General features: G+C 49.0%; 1 protein-coding gene across 1 annotated transcript; it reads left to right on the top strand.

Moving 5' to 3' along the window:
* Positions 1-6,097: 6,097 nt before the first annotated feature.
* Positions 6,098-10,783, top strand: LOC132229771 (L-amino acid oxidase-like). The gene is made up of 7 exons (XM_059686234.1): positions 6,098-6,116; positions 6,289-6,503; positions 6,941-7,053; positions 8,301-8,568; positions 9,005-9,067; positions 9,271-9,404; positions 9,935-10,783. Exons 1-7 carry the CDS (start codon positions 6,098-6,100, stop codon positions 10,773-10,775), a joined length of 1,653 nt encoding a protein of 550 aa, XP_059542217.1. The 3' UTR covers positions 10,776-10,783.
* Positions 10,784-14,653: the final 3,870 nt, after the last annotated feature.

The following is a 14,653-nucleotide window of genomic DNA, read 5'->3' as shown; positions in this document are numbered from 1 at the left end:
TCGACCTCCATTCTGTCATAGATTCCCATTTTGTCTTTAGCAGAGCTAGAATTAAAGCCACCTCCCAGAGTCTTTGCTCCATATTACAGCACAGTCCAGTCCTGCCTTTGGCTAGCGTAGCTTGTGCTCCCAGCCACAGTCCATTGTGTGTGGGGTCTGCATGGGCCACATGGCATGCTAGCGTGGGTCATGGAGCAAGCAAGTGCAAGGAAGCAGAGTGAAGCCAGAGGAACAAGAGAGAGGTAACTCTTTGTCTCAGGGTTATAACCAGGAGCTTCACCAATTAAGCCTTCAAGATTTCACATGCTTGCAGTGGCTCTGCCATTCTGGCCCATGGTCTTTGTTCCCCAGGCTAGACTGACAGGCAAACACCTTCCTGACATCACCCCAACTTCACGGAGCATGCGCCCATCTTCCCCTTTGCTGGACCCCTCCCCGCTGTGATTTGCAGGGAATGGACAGGTGGTCCCTTGAGAAGTGTGAAATTGCAGCTTCCTGGTGAAGCTGCCCAGATGACCATACTTACAATGTCTGGCCTCTCCTATGGTTTCTTCCTATTATTAATATTAACCAGCTAGTTATGGTGGTAACAACGCCACATCTAGTAAAGCAAAGAAGGCAGTTTTGTCTGCATTTTATATAAGGAAACTTAGGCTGAGAGAGAAATGACAACCTAAGACCACATAACCAGAAAGTGGCCAGGCCTGCCTGCGATCCAGAGCCTTGTCTCTTGGCACAGTGCCTCACACTGTAGTGAACACTGGGATGGAGGGCAGCAGAAATCTGAGCCAGACACTGCAGAGCCTGTGAAGAGCCCTCAGTCTGGTGGGGAGGTGGACATCCATACTCCACTCTCAGGAATGTTCACCAAGCACAGCTTGGCCACCTGGTGGCTGTATCAGAGGGTATCCTGGCCCCTCCTGGGGAGCTGCAGCCTGCTGGGTGTGGAGGATGCACACCAGGATCAGAGCAGTGACAATCCCCAAGAAGTCTCATCCTGGGCAACCAGAGGGTTCCAACCCACATGAATTCATGGCCTCTGACATTCATCCATCCATCCATCCACTTGTGTGGTTTTTCATTCAGTCGCCATACAGTACTGAGAGCCATTTGTGTCCCAGCCTGTATGTACTGGGGGAGCCTTCCCTTCCTCTCCAAACACCAGTCCTGAGCCCTCAGCACGTGGGGCTGCAGCCCTGTGTCTGATTTGTGTATGTACATGACTGCTGCTCAGTGACCCGGACATTCCCAGAGCAGGGACCTGGTTTCACTCCTCCCTAGCTGACCTAGAGGAGACTGTACAGGCTCTTTGGTGCCTCGGAGCTTCCTTTGCTGTTCCCAGCATTCCCTCTCCAGGAAAGGGTGTTCTAGGCCGGGTTGCAAGGGCAGAAGGTTTGTGTGAGCACAAAGAACACACTCCCTAGATCTACTGATCAGCTTCAAAGCAGAAGTCAGAATTGGAGGGGCCCAGATCACAGGGATTGGCTCTGTTCCCCACTGTACTGATGAGAAAACTGAGGCAGCCAATACCCCCACCCCCGACAACATAGCTCCTAGTTCTTCCAAGGCCTGAGCAGCTATCCTGGGAGGTCCTCTGGCCTCACATTTAGATGCTTTGATGGGGGATGGGAGTTCTCTCTGGAATGGGCTGCTGGTGGGTGTGATGGAGGAGGGGCAGCTGCTCCCATTCTGAGGACATTCCCTCCCAAAGTGCTTTTGATGTCTAGTGAGCCTGGCCCCAACCTCCTAATTCTGCTCCAGGATTGCCCTGCATGAAGGACAAAGAGGGGTGTGTGTGTGTGTGTGTGTGTGTGTGTGTGTGTGTGTGCGTGTGTGTAGGGGTGGGCTGTGGGGGAGAGTGAACAGGCAGGATAATGCCGAAGGATCATTCCAGGGCTCATTCTCCAGCTCTCCTTGACAATGGGGGGGAGTCTCTTGACCCCATACCTGGGGGCACACACTGACCAGTGAAGTGTGAAATGAGGTAGGGACATGGGTCTGTGGGATTACACACACATGCTCGATATGCGTGGGTACCTGTGTGTTTGGAGAGGATTGTGAGCACCATGAGGGCCAGGGTACATTCAATGGTGCCACAAAAGATGCTTCCAGAGGCTTTGACCTTCCCCGAATCGCCGTCAGCAACATCAGCCCCCCTTCTGTGTATGTGGACAGAACTATCTCGTGTCAAGAGCCACTTGGAGACCAGTCCGTTCAAGTGGTCCAGAGCGCAGACATGAACTGTGCACAAGAATGTTCTACAGATCAAATTCTGCTTAGAGGCCTGGGGCATGGTGTTCATCCTCAGTCTGGGGGTGGGGTGTAGTCAGGGTGCACCTGAGTGCAGGGGATCACTGTCCTGGCCTCTTCTGCACAACACAGAGCTGTGTATCACAGCTCCTGCTCCCAGCCCAGCCATGGTCTCCTGCAGAAGCCCCAGGGCAGGCCCTTCCTTTGTCTCCATAGACATCATTCTCCAACAGGAGCCCCACTGCCTTCTCAGGCCGTGAATAATTAAGTAGTTATTAATTCCAATGGAATGTATATAAAAGAAAAACAAGTTGCAGAATACACCCAGTACAACACAATTTATATAATGTCACTTTCAAAATTTAGATAAAATGATAAAGAAATGAAAGTATAAGGAAAAAATAAAAGATTCCAATTCAACCTACTAGGAATTCTAGGATAAAAATAGAAATAACTGATAAAAATAAAAAGATAATTGCCGGAGCTGGCAAAGTCTTACGTCTTCAGACCCAAATAACCCTGTCTGCCAACCAGATGACTCGGGGGTGGGGTGATGGCGGGGGTGGGGATGAATTGATATCCAAACATGTCTTCATGTAATTTCAGAATTATGAAAAAGAGAAAATCCTTATATGCTTCCAGTTGTGGGGAAGACAAGAGATTACCTGCAACAAATAAACAAACACACACACAAACAAGAAACAGAATTAGCATTAGACTTTATCCAGAACACAGGACTCTAAAAAAATTGAAGACATTCAGGAGCACAGACATGAACTGGGCACAAGAATGTTCTTGCAGGTCGAATTCCCTGTGGAGTCTTGGGGCACAGTGTTTGAGCCTTCCCAGATCCAGTGAAAATGGTAGAATTCTGTACTCAGTCAAGTCAATATCAATAAAAACTAAGATGAACCTTAACAATAAAGTCAGTTAAAAATGAAGGCATTTTCAAATCATGCAAGGACTTGGTCCTCTATGATCCCTCCCACGCATCTTTTCTGAGAAAAAAAAAAATGAGGTTCCTCCTGCACATTGGCACTCAGGTGCGGTGCCGGGGTCTGGGCTGGGAGAAGTGGTTTCCCTGGGAAGGGAGACAGGCCTGGTGGAAGGTGGGGATGCAGAAGATGAGGCTGGGAATTGCTGGGGTCCAACCCCAGCAGGTCCAGGGGTCCCCAAAGGTGTGGACGGAGTCGGCGAAGAAGGAATGACATGGAGACAGCGTTCAGTTGATCAGCAGCCTTGCCAGGATCTCTAGCCACAATCTTTAGCCAAGTTCTGTTTAGGATCTCCAGCGAAGTTCTGGTTAGGATCTCCAGCCAGGTTCTGTGTCCATGTTCTCTTGCTAGGTTCTCCAGGTTCTCCAGCCAGGTTCTGTAGCCATGTTCCCTCGCTGGGTTCTCCAGCCAGGTTCTGTCCAGGTTCTCCAGCCAGGTTCAGTCACCAGGCTCTAGTCAGGTTCTCTTGCCATGTTCTATAGTCAGGTTCAGTCCAGGATCTTTTGCCATGTTCTCTCGCTAGGTTCTGTCTCTAGGTTCTGTTGCCAGTTTCTGTCCAGGATCTTTTGCCATGTTCTCTCCAGCGAAGTTCTTCTGTCTCTAGAGAACGTTCTGTGTAGGTTCTGTGCCTAGGTTCTGTCTCTCTTGGTTCTGTCTTCTAAGTTCTGTCTCTTGCTGTCTTGTTACATCTGTATTTATACCAGTTGATTCAATCCTATCAATCTCTATTACAAAGGGTAGGGCGTTTCTTATCTCCATTCCAGGGAGTAAAGATTATGTAGCTTAAGCATGATTGTTCGTAGTTAAAGTGATTAATTACCCGCCTGGCACTTAGTTGAGGGGTTTTATTCCCTCCCTAACTTCAGGGGAAAATCCCTACCTGGGGAAACAACCTTTCTCAGAGAGGAGACCTTGGTTAAAGCACATAGTGCCAAGAAGGTGAGCAAACATATTAAGAACAGTATGCCATATATGCCAGGTCCCTTGAAACAGCAAGGATGGACTGAGTCACTGTGGACATCTCACCTGACAGCCCAGGCCTTGAGGGCATGCTTCTTTCTCTGCTTGGCTCAGCCAATAGTGCCCTGGGCAGGCTGGTGGGATGAGGCCAGCTACTGCCAGGGTGAAGCTGGCTGCTCATAAAGAGGGAGAGCCGCCCAGGGCCCATCATGAGCTGCAAGTCCATGGCCAAGATGAGGGGTAAGTGGAGTCCTTTCTCTACGTCTGAGAGAGGCACCAGCGGCAGGAGGGATTGAACTCTGAAACAGGGACAAGAGCTATATCCAGGGGTGGGGTGGGCTGAGGGAGTTGAGATGGATCCAAAGGGGAGTCTGGATATAGGGTCATGCAAGGGGAAGGAGGATGGGGACCGAGATGCGACAGGAACTAGACTAGGGTCTATGGGTAGGTCCGGGTATTGAAAGTGAGTCAAGAGAATGGATATAGGAATGAGTCTGGGGGCTGGGCCCATTCAAGGGGAAGAGCGTGGGGTCTGAGAGAGGAATTGTGGCAGCCCAGGGAGATGAAAAAATGTGTCAGGGGTGGAGAATGGATTAATGAGGCTGAAGTAGGCCTGGGGGAGGGAAAAAGGGCGAGGCTGAGGCATGGGTACCCTCCCCACTTTCCTGAGGAGTCACCCCTGCAGGAGGCTCTCTTGGCATTGGGAACAGCTGGGTGGCCTGCCTCTCCTCAAGGGCAGCCCCTGGAGATCCCTTTTCTCTTGTGAACCTCGGTGGTCCCGCCTGTACAAAGACTAGATAGACCAAGCGTTCTCACCTGCCCCAAATCCCACAGTGCAAGGGGGCACAACGTGACCCAGCTCCTGGCTTTCCCTTTAAGAACAGGCAACAGGATGTATTGCATGTTATATACCAACACTGGTTTCAATCTCGGCTGCACGTTAGAAACCCGGAGGGCTTTGGAAAAACACTGTGAGGCTGGGGAAGAGGGACAGGACTGCCAAGGTCCCCGGGGCTAGTGATGTCATTGAGAACCTGGTCACAATTCCTCCACTCTCTTTCCCTGGAGAGATGGGCTTTACACACTCACGTACACACACACACACACACACACACACACACACACACACACACACACCATCCTCTCACAAATGTACATATTCCCAAAGGACACAGATACCTTCAGGCCCCAGCCCGCCCCCCCGCCCCCCATCTAGCCTCACACTCAAATGCACACACAGAATTAAATACAAGAACACAAGCAAACATATTCTCTCTCCAACTCAAGCAAATGATCTTTTCCAAACCCAGGCTAACACACATCCAACACACCCAGGCTTATACACACACAGTACATCCCATCTCACTGTCCCATACAGATTCATGCACACATTTGCTCGGGTAACACACTGTCCCACAAACACATCCCCTCACATAAAATCACAGACAATGGCCCTAACCGGTTTGGCTCGGTGGATGGAGCGATGGCCTGTGGACTGAGGGGGTCCCAGGTTCGATTCTGATCAAGGGCATGTACCTTGGTTGCGGGCACATCCCCAGTAGGGGGTGTGTAGGAGGCAGCTGATCGATGTTTCTCTCTCATTGACGTTTCTAACTCTCCATTCCTCTCCCTTCCTCTCTGTAAAAAATCAATAAACTATATTTTTTAAAAATCACAGACAATGCACAGTCTGTGCACAGTACAGTGCAACAATCACAAACTCACAGTCACAGCAACTTGTATCACAGACAAGCTCACACACAGGCACACTCGCCATCAGAAGCAGGCCTATTTACAGTCAAATACAAATCTGCATACATTGCATGATTTCCAATCACATGCAAACACATGAGCTTGCAGTCCACAATTACAATCACACAACTAACACCAGCATGGTTCGCACATCCATTCGTACCCACACAACTCAATCACCCCACCAGAGACAATCACAAGCATAAGTGTTTACAACCACACATTCAACAGACTCTGCCTGACCTTACCGTCCCCGCGCGTTCACACAGCCAAGCTCATCCTGGCGCAGGTGGCCCCAGAAAAGCAGCCCCCACTCCTTTCTCTGCCCCAGGAATGCTGGTCTTGGGGCTCCTGTTGGCTACTCCCAGCTGCCTTGGCCACCGTGAGGACCTGGCCAAGTGCTTCCAGGACCCTGAGTATGAGTCCATCGTTGTCACAGCCCAGGAGGGCCTCCACACCGCCCCACTGCCCCGGCGCGTGGTGGTGGTGGGAGCTGGCATGTCCGGCCTGGTGGCAGCCAAGGCCCTGCAGGACGCTGGCCACCAGGTGAGCCGGCTTTGGAGGGGCCTCAGCCCTTTGCCTCTGGGTTTGCTTGCTTGGGTGGGAAAACACCAAGAAAACAATTGCACGTAACCCACTGGATCTCTTAGCCCTTAGTCATTGTTTCTCAAAACTCCCCTGAGAGTCGACCTTAACTGCAACCTGTGTTCTCCTGGAAACAAAAGTAGAGAAGGGGTTTGCTAACAGGTGAAGACCAAGAGGCACGCTGTCCCCTGCCACGCGGAACTCTTCTGCCCCACTCACATACTGAGGACCCTCCCGGAGGGCTCCGTATCCCCACGGTTTGGTTATCCTGCACATTCGGGGACCTAGCGCTAGGGATCCAGATTAGAGCCTGTGCCTGGGTGACTGGGTGGGGGGAGTACAGGGTGGAGAAGGGAGAGCCTGGCCCTGGGAATGACAGCAGCTTCTTGGGACCCCAGGTTTCCGTCTTGGAAGCCAGCAACCGCATTGGGGGTCGAGTGGTCACAATCAGGAACAAGGAGGAGGGCTGGTACCACGAACTGGGGCCCATGCGAATCCCGAAGTCCCACAGGTAAGACCTGGGAAAAGGTTGGAGGGAGGACAAGTAGGGGTGATTAGGAGGAGGTAGTGTGGGTCCTGCTGCCATTGAGTTAGAGCCCGTTCAGATTCACTGTCCCGTCGGATCGGATCCTGCAAGTCGGGACTAACACTGGTCTCCCACTTGACAGAGACCAGTCCATATCCTCAGAGCCCAGGGTCACAGAGAAAGTGGAAGATCCTAAACTAATAATGATAATAATGACCATTAACTCATCAAATTGTATACTTTAAATATGGGCAGCTTCTTACATGTCAGTTATACCGCAGTGAGCTATCAAATGATAACAGCTGCCATTTGTCGAATGCTTACTATGTGCATTATTTCATTATTGCAATTTGATACTCTTATGTTTCCCACTTACAAATCAAGAAACTGGGCTCAGAGATATTAAGTGATTCACCCAAGACTCTCCCAGGAGAAAATGACAAAGCTCCTCAAAAGCAGGGGCATGCCTGGCACAAAAGAAGATGCTTGACTTCAAAACCCTAATCCTAACCCTAAAACTGTACCCAGCTCCTGGAAAAGAACCTGGCCTCTGGTCCTGAGGCTTCTAAGAGAAAAAGACCCCTCAGCTGGTGTCCCATATACCTCTAAAAATATGACTTATTTTTTTAAATATGTTTTTATTGATTTTAGAAAGAAAGGAAGGGATAGAGAGATGGAAACATTGGTCAGCTGCCTCCTGCACCCCCTACTGGGGATCAAGCCCCAACCCCCCAGCACATGCTCTGCCTGACTGGAAATCAAAATGTGAGGCTGGGGAAAATATGACTTCTTTTTAAAATATAAACGGAACCTGAGATTTCCCTCAAAACACCACCAAAAACTAAAACAAAACCCAAGTGAATTAGCCCAAACTAGAAGTCTTTAGATACGGCCTCGAGCTTACCTAGGAATGGAAAGTGGAATTTCAAATACTGTCTGAAACAACAGGCCTCTGGTTCTACGTTTGAACCCTGTACACTGGTATTTCCTAAAGGGCCTTCATTCTGTGATGGGTGAACTCCCTACTCCCCACCTCCCTCAGGGCAAAAACAGAAGGAAATGAACTAATGCCACAGCAAGGAGACACAGGGGTAGAGATGAGGAAGGAGTTGGTCTGAGTTCCCTGGGCACATAAAGAAACTAGTTTTCCCGGAAATGGCTCCTATTGTGCGGCCAGCAGGAATGCAGTGCCATTGGGATGGGTGTCATGCTGATGTCTGTACTTTCTCCAGGCTGGTTCACACCTATGTCAAGAAGCTGGGCCCGAGGCTGAACACATTCATCCATTACAATGACAACGCCTGGTACCTCAACAATGGACAACGCTACCGCATGAGAGAGGTCAAGGCCAACCCAGAGATCCTGGGCTACTCCATGAACCCCACGGAGAAGGGCAAGAATGCTGAGAATCTCTCCCACCAGTCCACTGCCAACGTGCCTCCTGCCTCACCCCTCCCAGGGGTGGGAAAGAGCAGGGTCTGGCCTGAAGTCACCACGCAAGTGAGTGGATGGACCCAGTCACCTGACTCTTATCCAATACACGCCTGATGGGTCTGCCTTCCCTCTAACACTCCCTAAGAGTGCTACCACCCAACCCTGGTACCCAACCCCATATCCTCTGTCCCTGGGTGGCCCATGGAATTGCTTGATCAGTGGCAATGGAAGGAAAGGGAACCCCTGGTATTGAATCAATCCTGCTAGGTCGCAGTGAATGTCTTGACCTTAAACTTTAGTCTCCACACATCTTTAAACGAAGGGGAGACTTTAGGAGAAAGAGAAGCATTTAGGAGCTCCTGGAAGTGTCTTCCTTGGGTCCTTCCCTCCCCCACCGTTTTGTCTCCTCCCTCTTCAAAGGGACATCCTGAGAGCCCAGGAATACTGCTTCTGGACAATTAGCTTTAACCTAAAGCTGCTTCCCCTTCCTGCCCTTTTGCAGATCAATCAAAGTCTGAAAAATTTCAACTGCAGCCACCTGATGTCCTCTTCTAACTCCACCAAGGTGAGTGAGGCAAAGGTAGAGACGGAGGGATGGGGTGCTCAGCGTAGCTGCCGGAGGTTGTCCCCTGCCTACCAGGACCTCTCTTCCCACTGCCATGCCTTTGCCTCCCTGGAGTCCAGGCCCACCCCTGGCCTGACCTGGGCCCTGCTAAAGCCCCTTCCTATACACTGGGCCCTCCATCTGGCATTTCTACCTCCCCACAGGCTTACCTGGTGAAAGAAGGGATGCTGAACCCAGGAGCAGCCAGGATGATCAGGGATATGATGAATGAGGATGTTGAATTCAAGTCATTCCTAGAGTCCGGGAAATCTGACATCATCTTCTCCAAAAGTGATGAGTAAGACTGATCTAAATCAGAACTCAAATCTGCCCCCTCCTCCAATCAGAGCAGAGAAAGGGAACTTGGATTATTGAGCAGTTACTATGTGCCAGGCACTGTCCTAAGCACTTCCCAAGCATTATGGCATTTAATCTTATGATCACCTAGAAGGTAGGTACCATTATTCAGAGCCAGTGAGGCTTCTGCGGCCCAGCGAAATTATGAAACAGCCAAGTTGGCACAACTGGGCCAAGGGCTGGAGCCTGAATCCAAACCCAGGTCTGTAGGATTCCTCTTGGGATGCAGAATTACATGGTGGCTGAACCCAGGGCCTGTCATCATGGGAAACACCCTTTTCTCTGGGTGTCAGTGTTCCAAACTAGAAAATTTAAGGCTAATCCTTCCCTCGCAGAGACTGTTTAAGATGACGTATAAAGTATGTATATGAAGCTAGCTTCTTCCCCTTTCAGACCAGGATCCCTGCTGGAGACGGGGCGACCTGGCCTCACGCCTCCCACCCTCACCCTCCGCTCTCTTCACCTCCACAGCTTTACCGAGATCACAGGTGGCTTCGACCAGTTCCCAGAAGCCCTGAGTGCCAGCTTGAAGCCTGGCACCATCCATCTGGGCTCCAGGGTGGAGCTGGTAGTGAGGGATGGGCCTGAGGTCCACGTTTCCTACCGGGTGGGCAAGTCCAACTCTGCACTGCACAACCTCACAGCGGATTTTGTCATCATCTCCGCCTCCGCCAGCGCCACAAGCCTCATCACCTTTAGGCCACCACTCTCGCTAGACAAGGTGGACGCGCTGCGCTCGGTGCATTACGTCAGCGCTACCAAGGTGGTCCTGGCCTGTAAGGAGCCCTTCTGGGAGCGGGATGGCATCCACGGCGGGGTCTCCATCACCGATGGGCCGTCGCGCTACATCTACTACCCCAGCCACAGCCTTCCCAGCGGCAAGGGTGTCCTGCTGGCCTCCTACACGCTGGGCGACGATTCCCTCTTCTTCGCGTCCATGAAGCACGACCAGGTGGTGGCTATCGTCCTGGAGGACCTGGGGGCGGTGCACCAGATGCCCAGGGAGGCGCTGCGGCACCTTTGCCCCTCCTCTGTGCTCAAGCACTGGTCTCTGGATCCCCTCGTCGGGGGCGCCTTCGCTGTGTTCGCTCCCTACCAATCTAAGGACTATGTGCCGCGGCTCTCCCAGCCAGAGGGCCGCATCCACTTTGCTGGCGAGCACACCTGCCTGCCCCCTGGCTGGATCGACACTGCCATCCAGTCCGGCCTCCGGGTAGCCAGGAACATCCAGGCTGCCGTGGACCAGGAGGCCAGAGGAGGCAGGCCTTTGCCAATACCCAGAACAGTTTCTGATGTGGAAAGAAGGCCCTGAGGGAACCTGGCAGGTGGGAGTGCGAGGCGGGGGCTCAGGAGACAGGTCATCATTAGTCTGCCTGGCCCTCCAGCAGCCCCCAAAATGGCAGATAATGAGCCCAGCTGATGAGTCCGCAAGAAAATCATCCCTTTTTCTGCATCTCTCCCCTACCTGCCCTTGAGGAGAAACAGCAGTCAGGGTGCAGTAGACCCCCTCACGAGAGGGGGTAAAAACGAGACACCCCCCCCACAGTGGATGCCTGAAACCACAGCTAGTACCAAACCCTCTCTGTGCTATGTCTTTTCCTATACATATATACTGTAAATTTAATCTATAAATAGGCACAGTAAGAGATTAACAAAAATAACTAAAAATAAAATAGAACAATTATGACAATGTACTGTAAAAAAGTGATTTGAGTGTGGTCTCTATCTGTTCATATCTTCCACCCACACATGTAATGCCTTTTCCATCTCACCCAAGCACTCACCATACACTGTGCCCAAACTGTTACAGTTTGAGGTGTGACAGTAAACCTAGAACAAATTTATTTTTCCTTCTACGCAATTTTATGTTCTTACCATAGATCTTAGCATATGACTTTTTGTCTGTCTTTATTAAGTCAAGAACTTTCACCTTTTCACTTAAAGGAAGCACTTGCTGCCTTCTTGAATTGCCAGCGTTGCTTTGGGGGCTATTATTAAGTGAAATGAGGGTTACTTGAACACAAGCACTGTGATACCATGACAGTCGATCTGATAATCCAGGTGGCTACTAAGTGATTAAAGGGCCGGTAGGGTAGACAAGGAGGATACACCGAACAATGGGATGATTCAGGGATCAGATGGGACAGAGCAGAATGGAGCCAGATTTCATCACGCTACTCTGAATGGCACCCAATTGAAAAACTTATGGATTGTTTGTTTCTGGAAGTTCCCATTTAATATTTTTTTAACATGGTCAACCACAGGTAACCGGAACCGTGGAAAGTGAAACCCTGAATAAGGGGGAAGGAGGAGAGACTACTATATATGAAGGGACAAGGAAACAATCAAGGTTGGAGAATGCTAGAATCAGCCCTTTGCTCGGAGAAAATTATCTCCTTCTGTGTAGTAGAAACAAGCAAATGAGAAAGGATTCACACACTCCACTTTCTGTCATCTACAACTAGAGGCTCCGAAAGGGACAAATCCAAACCATAGCAACGGGAAACCACATAATGGCCACCCATACTCACAGCGCACACAAAGCTTGGCATGCTGAGCCAGGGACCTCACAGCTTGGCCCAACATGGGGTCTAGGTGGCGAGATTGAGTTCTTTTCTACTCTTTTGGAGCCTGCCAGAGCAGAACCTTGACTTCCCAACGATGCTCTTGGCCCTTGGACTTTCCCTCCGCCTCCCCATCACCAATCAGAACCCTCCTCCCCACCTCTGCTTGTGCAGTCCACGCATCCCCCTGGGAGGATCCAAGCTCATCCTACATGCTCCCTCCCAACTCGGCTCCTCTCTAAAACCTGTCCGTCCTTCCAGGCCCACCTAAGCTACTCCCCCTCCTCGAGTCCTCCCTTAGCAGCCACATCCAAATCCCAGGGATTTCTCTCTTTGAACCCTGACCCTTCTTCCCTGGAGTTCCAAACATTTGGACTGCGGATCTTCTTGTGCTGTTATATAATTCCTTCCTGATGGAGCATTATCTGTCCAACTACACTAAGAGCCCCCAAGAGCTGGAATCATATCTTGTGTGCCTTTTTGCATTTTCCCTAAGTGTATTTGATTCCCTTTAATCAGTCAATTAATTTTCATTATGCATTTATGATGTGTCAGGCATGAGCCTTATTGTCCAATTGAATCAAAACTCCACTCTGACCTATGTCTAAAACAAACAAAAACAAACAAACAAACAAACAAGCAAACAAGACAGCCCAGCCATGGTGGCTCAGTGGTTGAACATCGACCTAGGAACCCAGGAGGTCATGGTTGGGTTCCCTGCAGGACACATGCCCTGGTTGCAGGCTCAATCCCTAGTAGGGGGAGTGCAGGAGGCAGTTGATGATTCTCTCTCCTCATTGATGCTTCTATCTCTCTCTCCCTCTCCCTTCCTCTCTGAAATCAATAAAAATATATATTTTTAAAAATGTGTATGGCAAGTAGACTGCACTACTTTCTAGACACATTTCTGAGCCTTTTACACATATACATACATGCAGATGTCTCACCATAACCCTATGAGGAAGGTACTATTTGCCCCTCATCTTACTGGTCACGAAAATGAAGTACGGAGAGGTTATTTTCCCAATGCCACATAGCATGAACATAGTGGAGTTATAATTCATCACACAAAATCCAATTCAAGTTGGATATTATAGACCTAAATGTGAAAGTTTTTTAAAAATAAAACTATTAGAGCTTTCTGACGGTGATGTCAGAAAATCCAGACCTTTCTCCTCCCACCTAAAAACACAATAGGTTGACTGGTTATAGTGATGTGGGAGCTCTAGAAACCAGTCGAGGGGCTGCAACAACCAAGCAAATGCCCAATTAAGAAAAGGCAGATCTATGCCCTGGCCGGGTGGCTGGGTTGTTTAGAGCATCATCCCGACACCACGATGGTTTCTGGTTCAATTTCCCGGCAGAGCACATACCCAGGTTGCAGGTTTGATTCTCAGTCAGGGCGTCCCATGAGGCAGCTGATTAATGTCTCTCTCTCTCTCTCTTTTTCTCTCTCTCTCTCCAATAAAGCATATCCTTGGGTGATGATTTTTATAAAAAAAGAAAAACTAAAAGCAGTAGGCAGTTTCATGGTGTTTTTGCACACCCCAGCGGACCCATTCCCAAGCCCAGTACAATTAGGAGGAAGTCACCCAATTCTTAGTTTCTTCTCTGGAAAAGAATGGAATTTGTTTGCAATGTGTAGGCATGACTGGGGGCCGCCCAAGGGACTGATTTCTGTTCCATCTGACTCAGACAAGAACAGCGGCGTCGTTTGGAGGCTGCTGTGAGCAGTGGCACATGCCATGGCATCTGAAAACTGCAGAGGAACTGCAGGCTCAGGGATGCTTGGAGGCAAGAGATGATAAGCAAAGGGGTGCAGCAGAACCTCTAAGGCCCTGAGAAGAAGCAGAGGCGAGACCCTTAGGGAAATTAAGACATTTAAAAGCAGCTGTGTATACACATGAAAAGCCCACAGCTAACATCATACTCAATGACATATTTAAAGCTTTTCCTTTAAGATCAGGGACAAGACAATGCCCCCTTCACCACTCTATTCAACATAGTACTGGAAGTCCTAGCCCGACAATCAGGCACAAAAAATAAATAAAGGCATCCAAATTGAGAAGGAAGAAGTTAATTATCTCTGTCCACAGACAACATGATCTTATATGTAGAAAAATCCTAAAGATTCCGCAAAACAATGGTTAGAAGTAATAAATAAATTCAGAAAAATTGCAAGATACAAAAATCAATTGTCTTTCTATACACTTAATAATGAACCATTCAAAAAGGAAATTAAGAAAAAATCCATTTACAATAATATCAATATATATATATATATTTATGAATAAACTTAACCATGTGTTAAAAGACTTGTACACTAAAGACTACAAAATATTATTGAAAAAAATTTTAAAAAGACTCCAATTCATGAAAAGGCATCCCGTGTCCATGGATTAAAAGACATAATATTGTTAAAATTTTGTCAATACTATTGTCAATACTAAAGCAGTCTACAGAGTTGGTATAATACCTATCAAACTCTTAATAATCTATTTTGCAAAAATAGAAGAATTTATATATACCAAATTTAGATAGAATTTGAAGGGATCCTGAATAGTGAGAACAATAATAATTTTTTAAAAAAGTCAAAGCTCTTATAATTCCTGATTTTGAAACTTCC

The sequence above is a fragment of the Myotis daubentonii genome, chromosome 3, assembly GCF_963259705.1.
Source record: "Myotis daubentonii chromosome 3, mMyoDau2.1, whole genome shotgun sequence".
Taxonomy (NCBI): domain Eukaryota; kingdom Metazoa; phylum Chordata; class Mammalia; order Chiroptera; family Vespertilionidae; genus Myotis; species Myotis daubentonii.
Note: the sequence above shows the minus strand (reverse complement) of the source record. Positions and strands in the feature narration are given on the sequence as shown.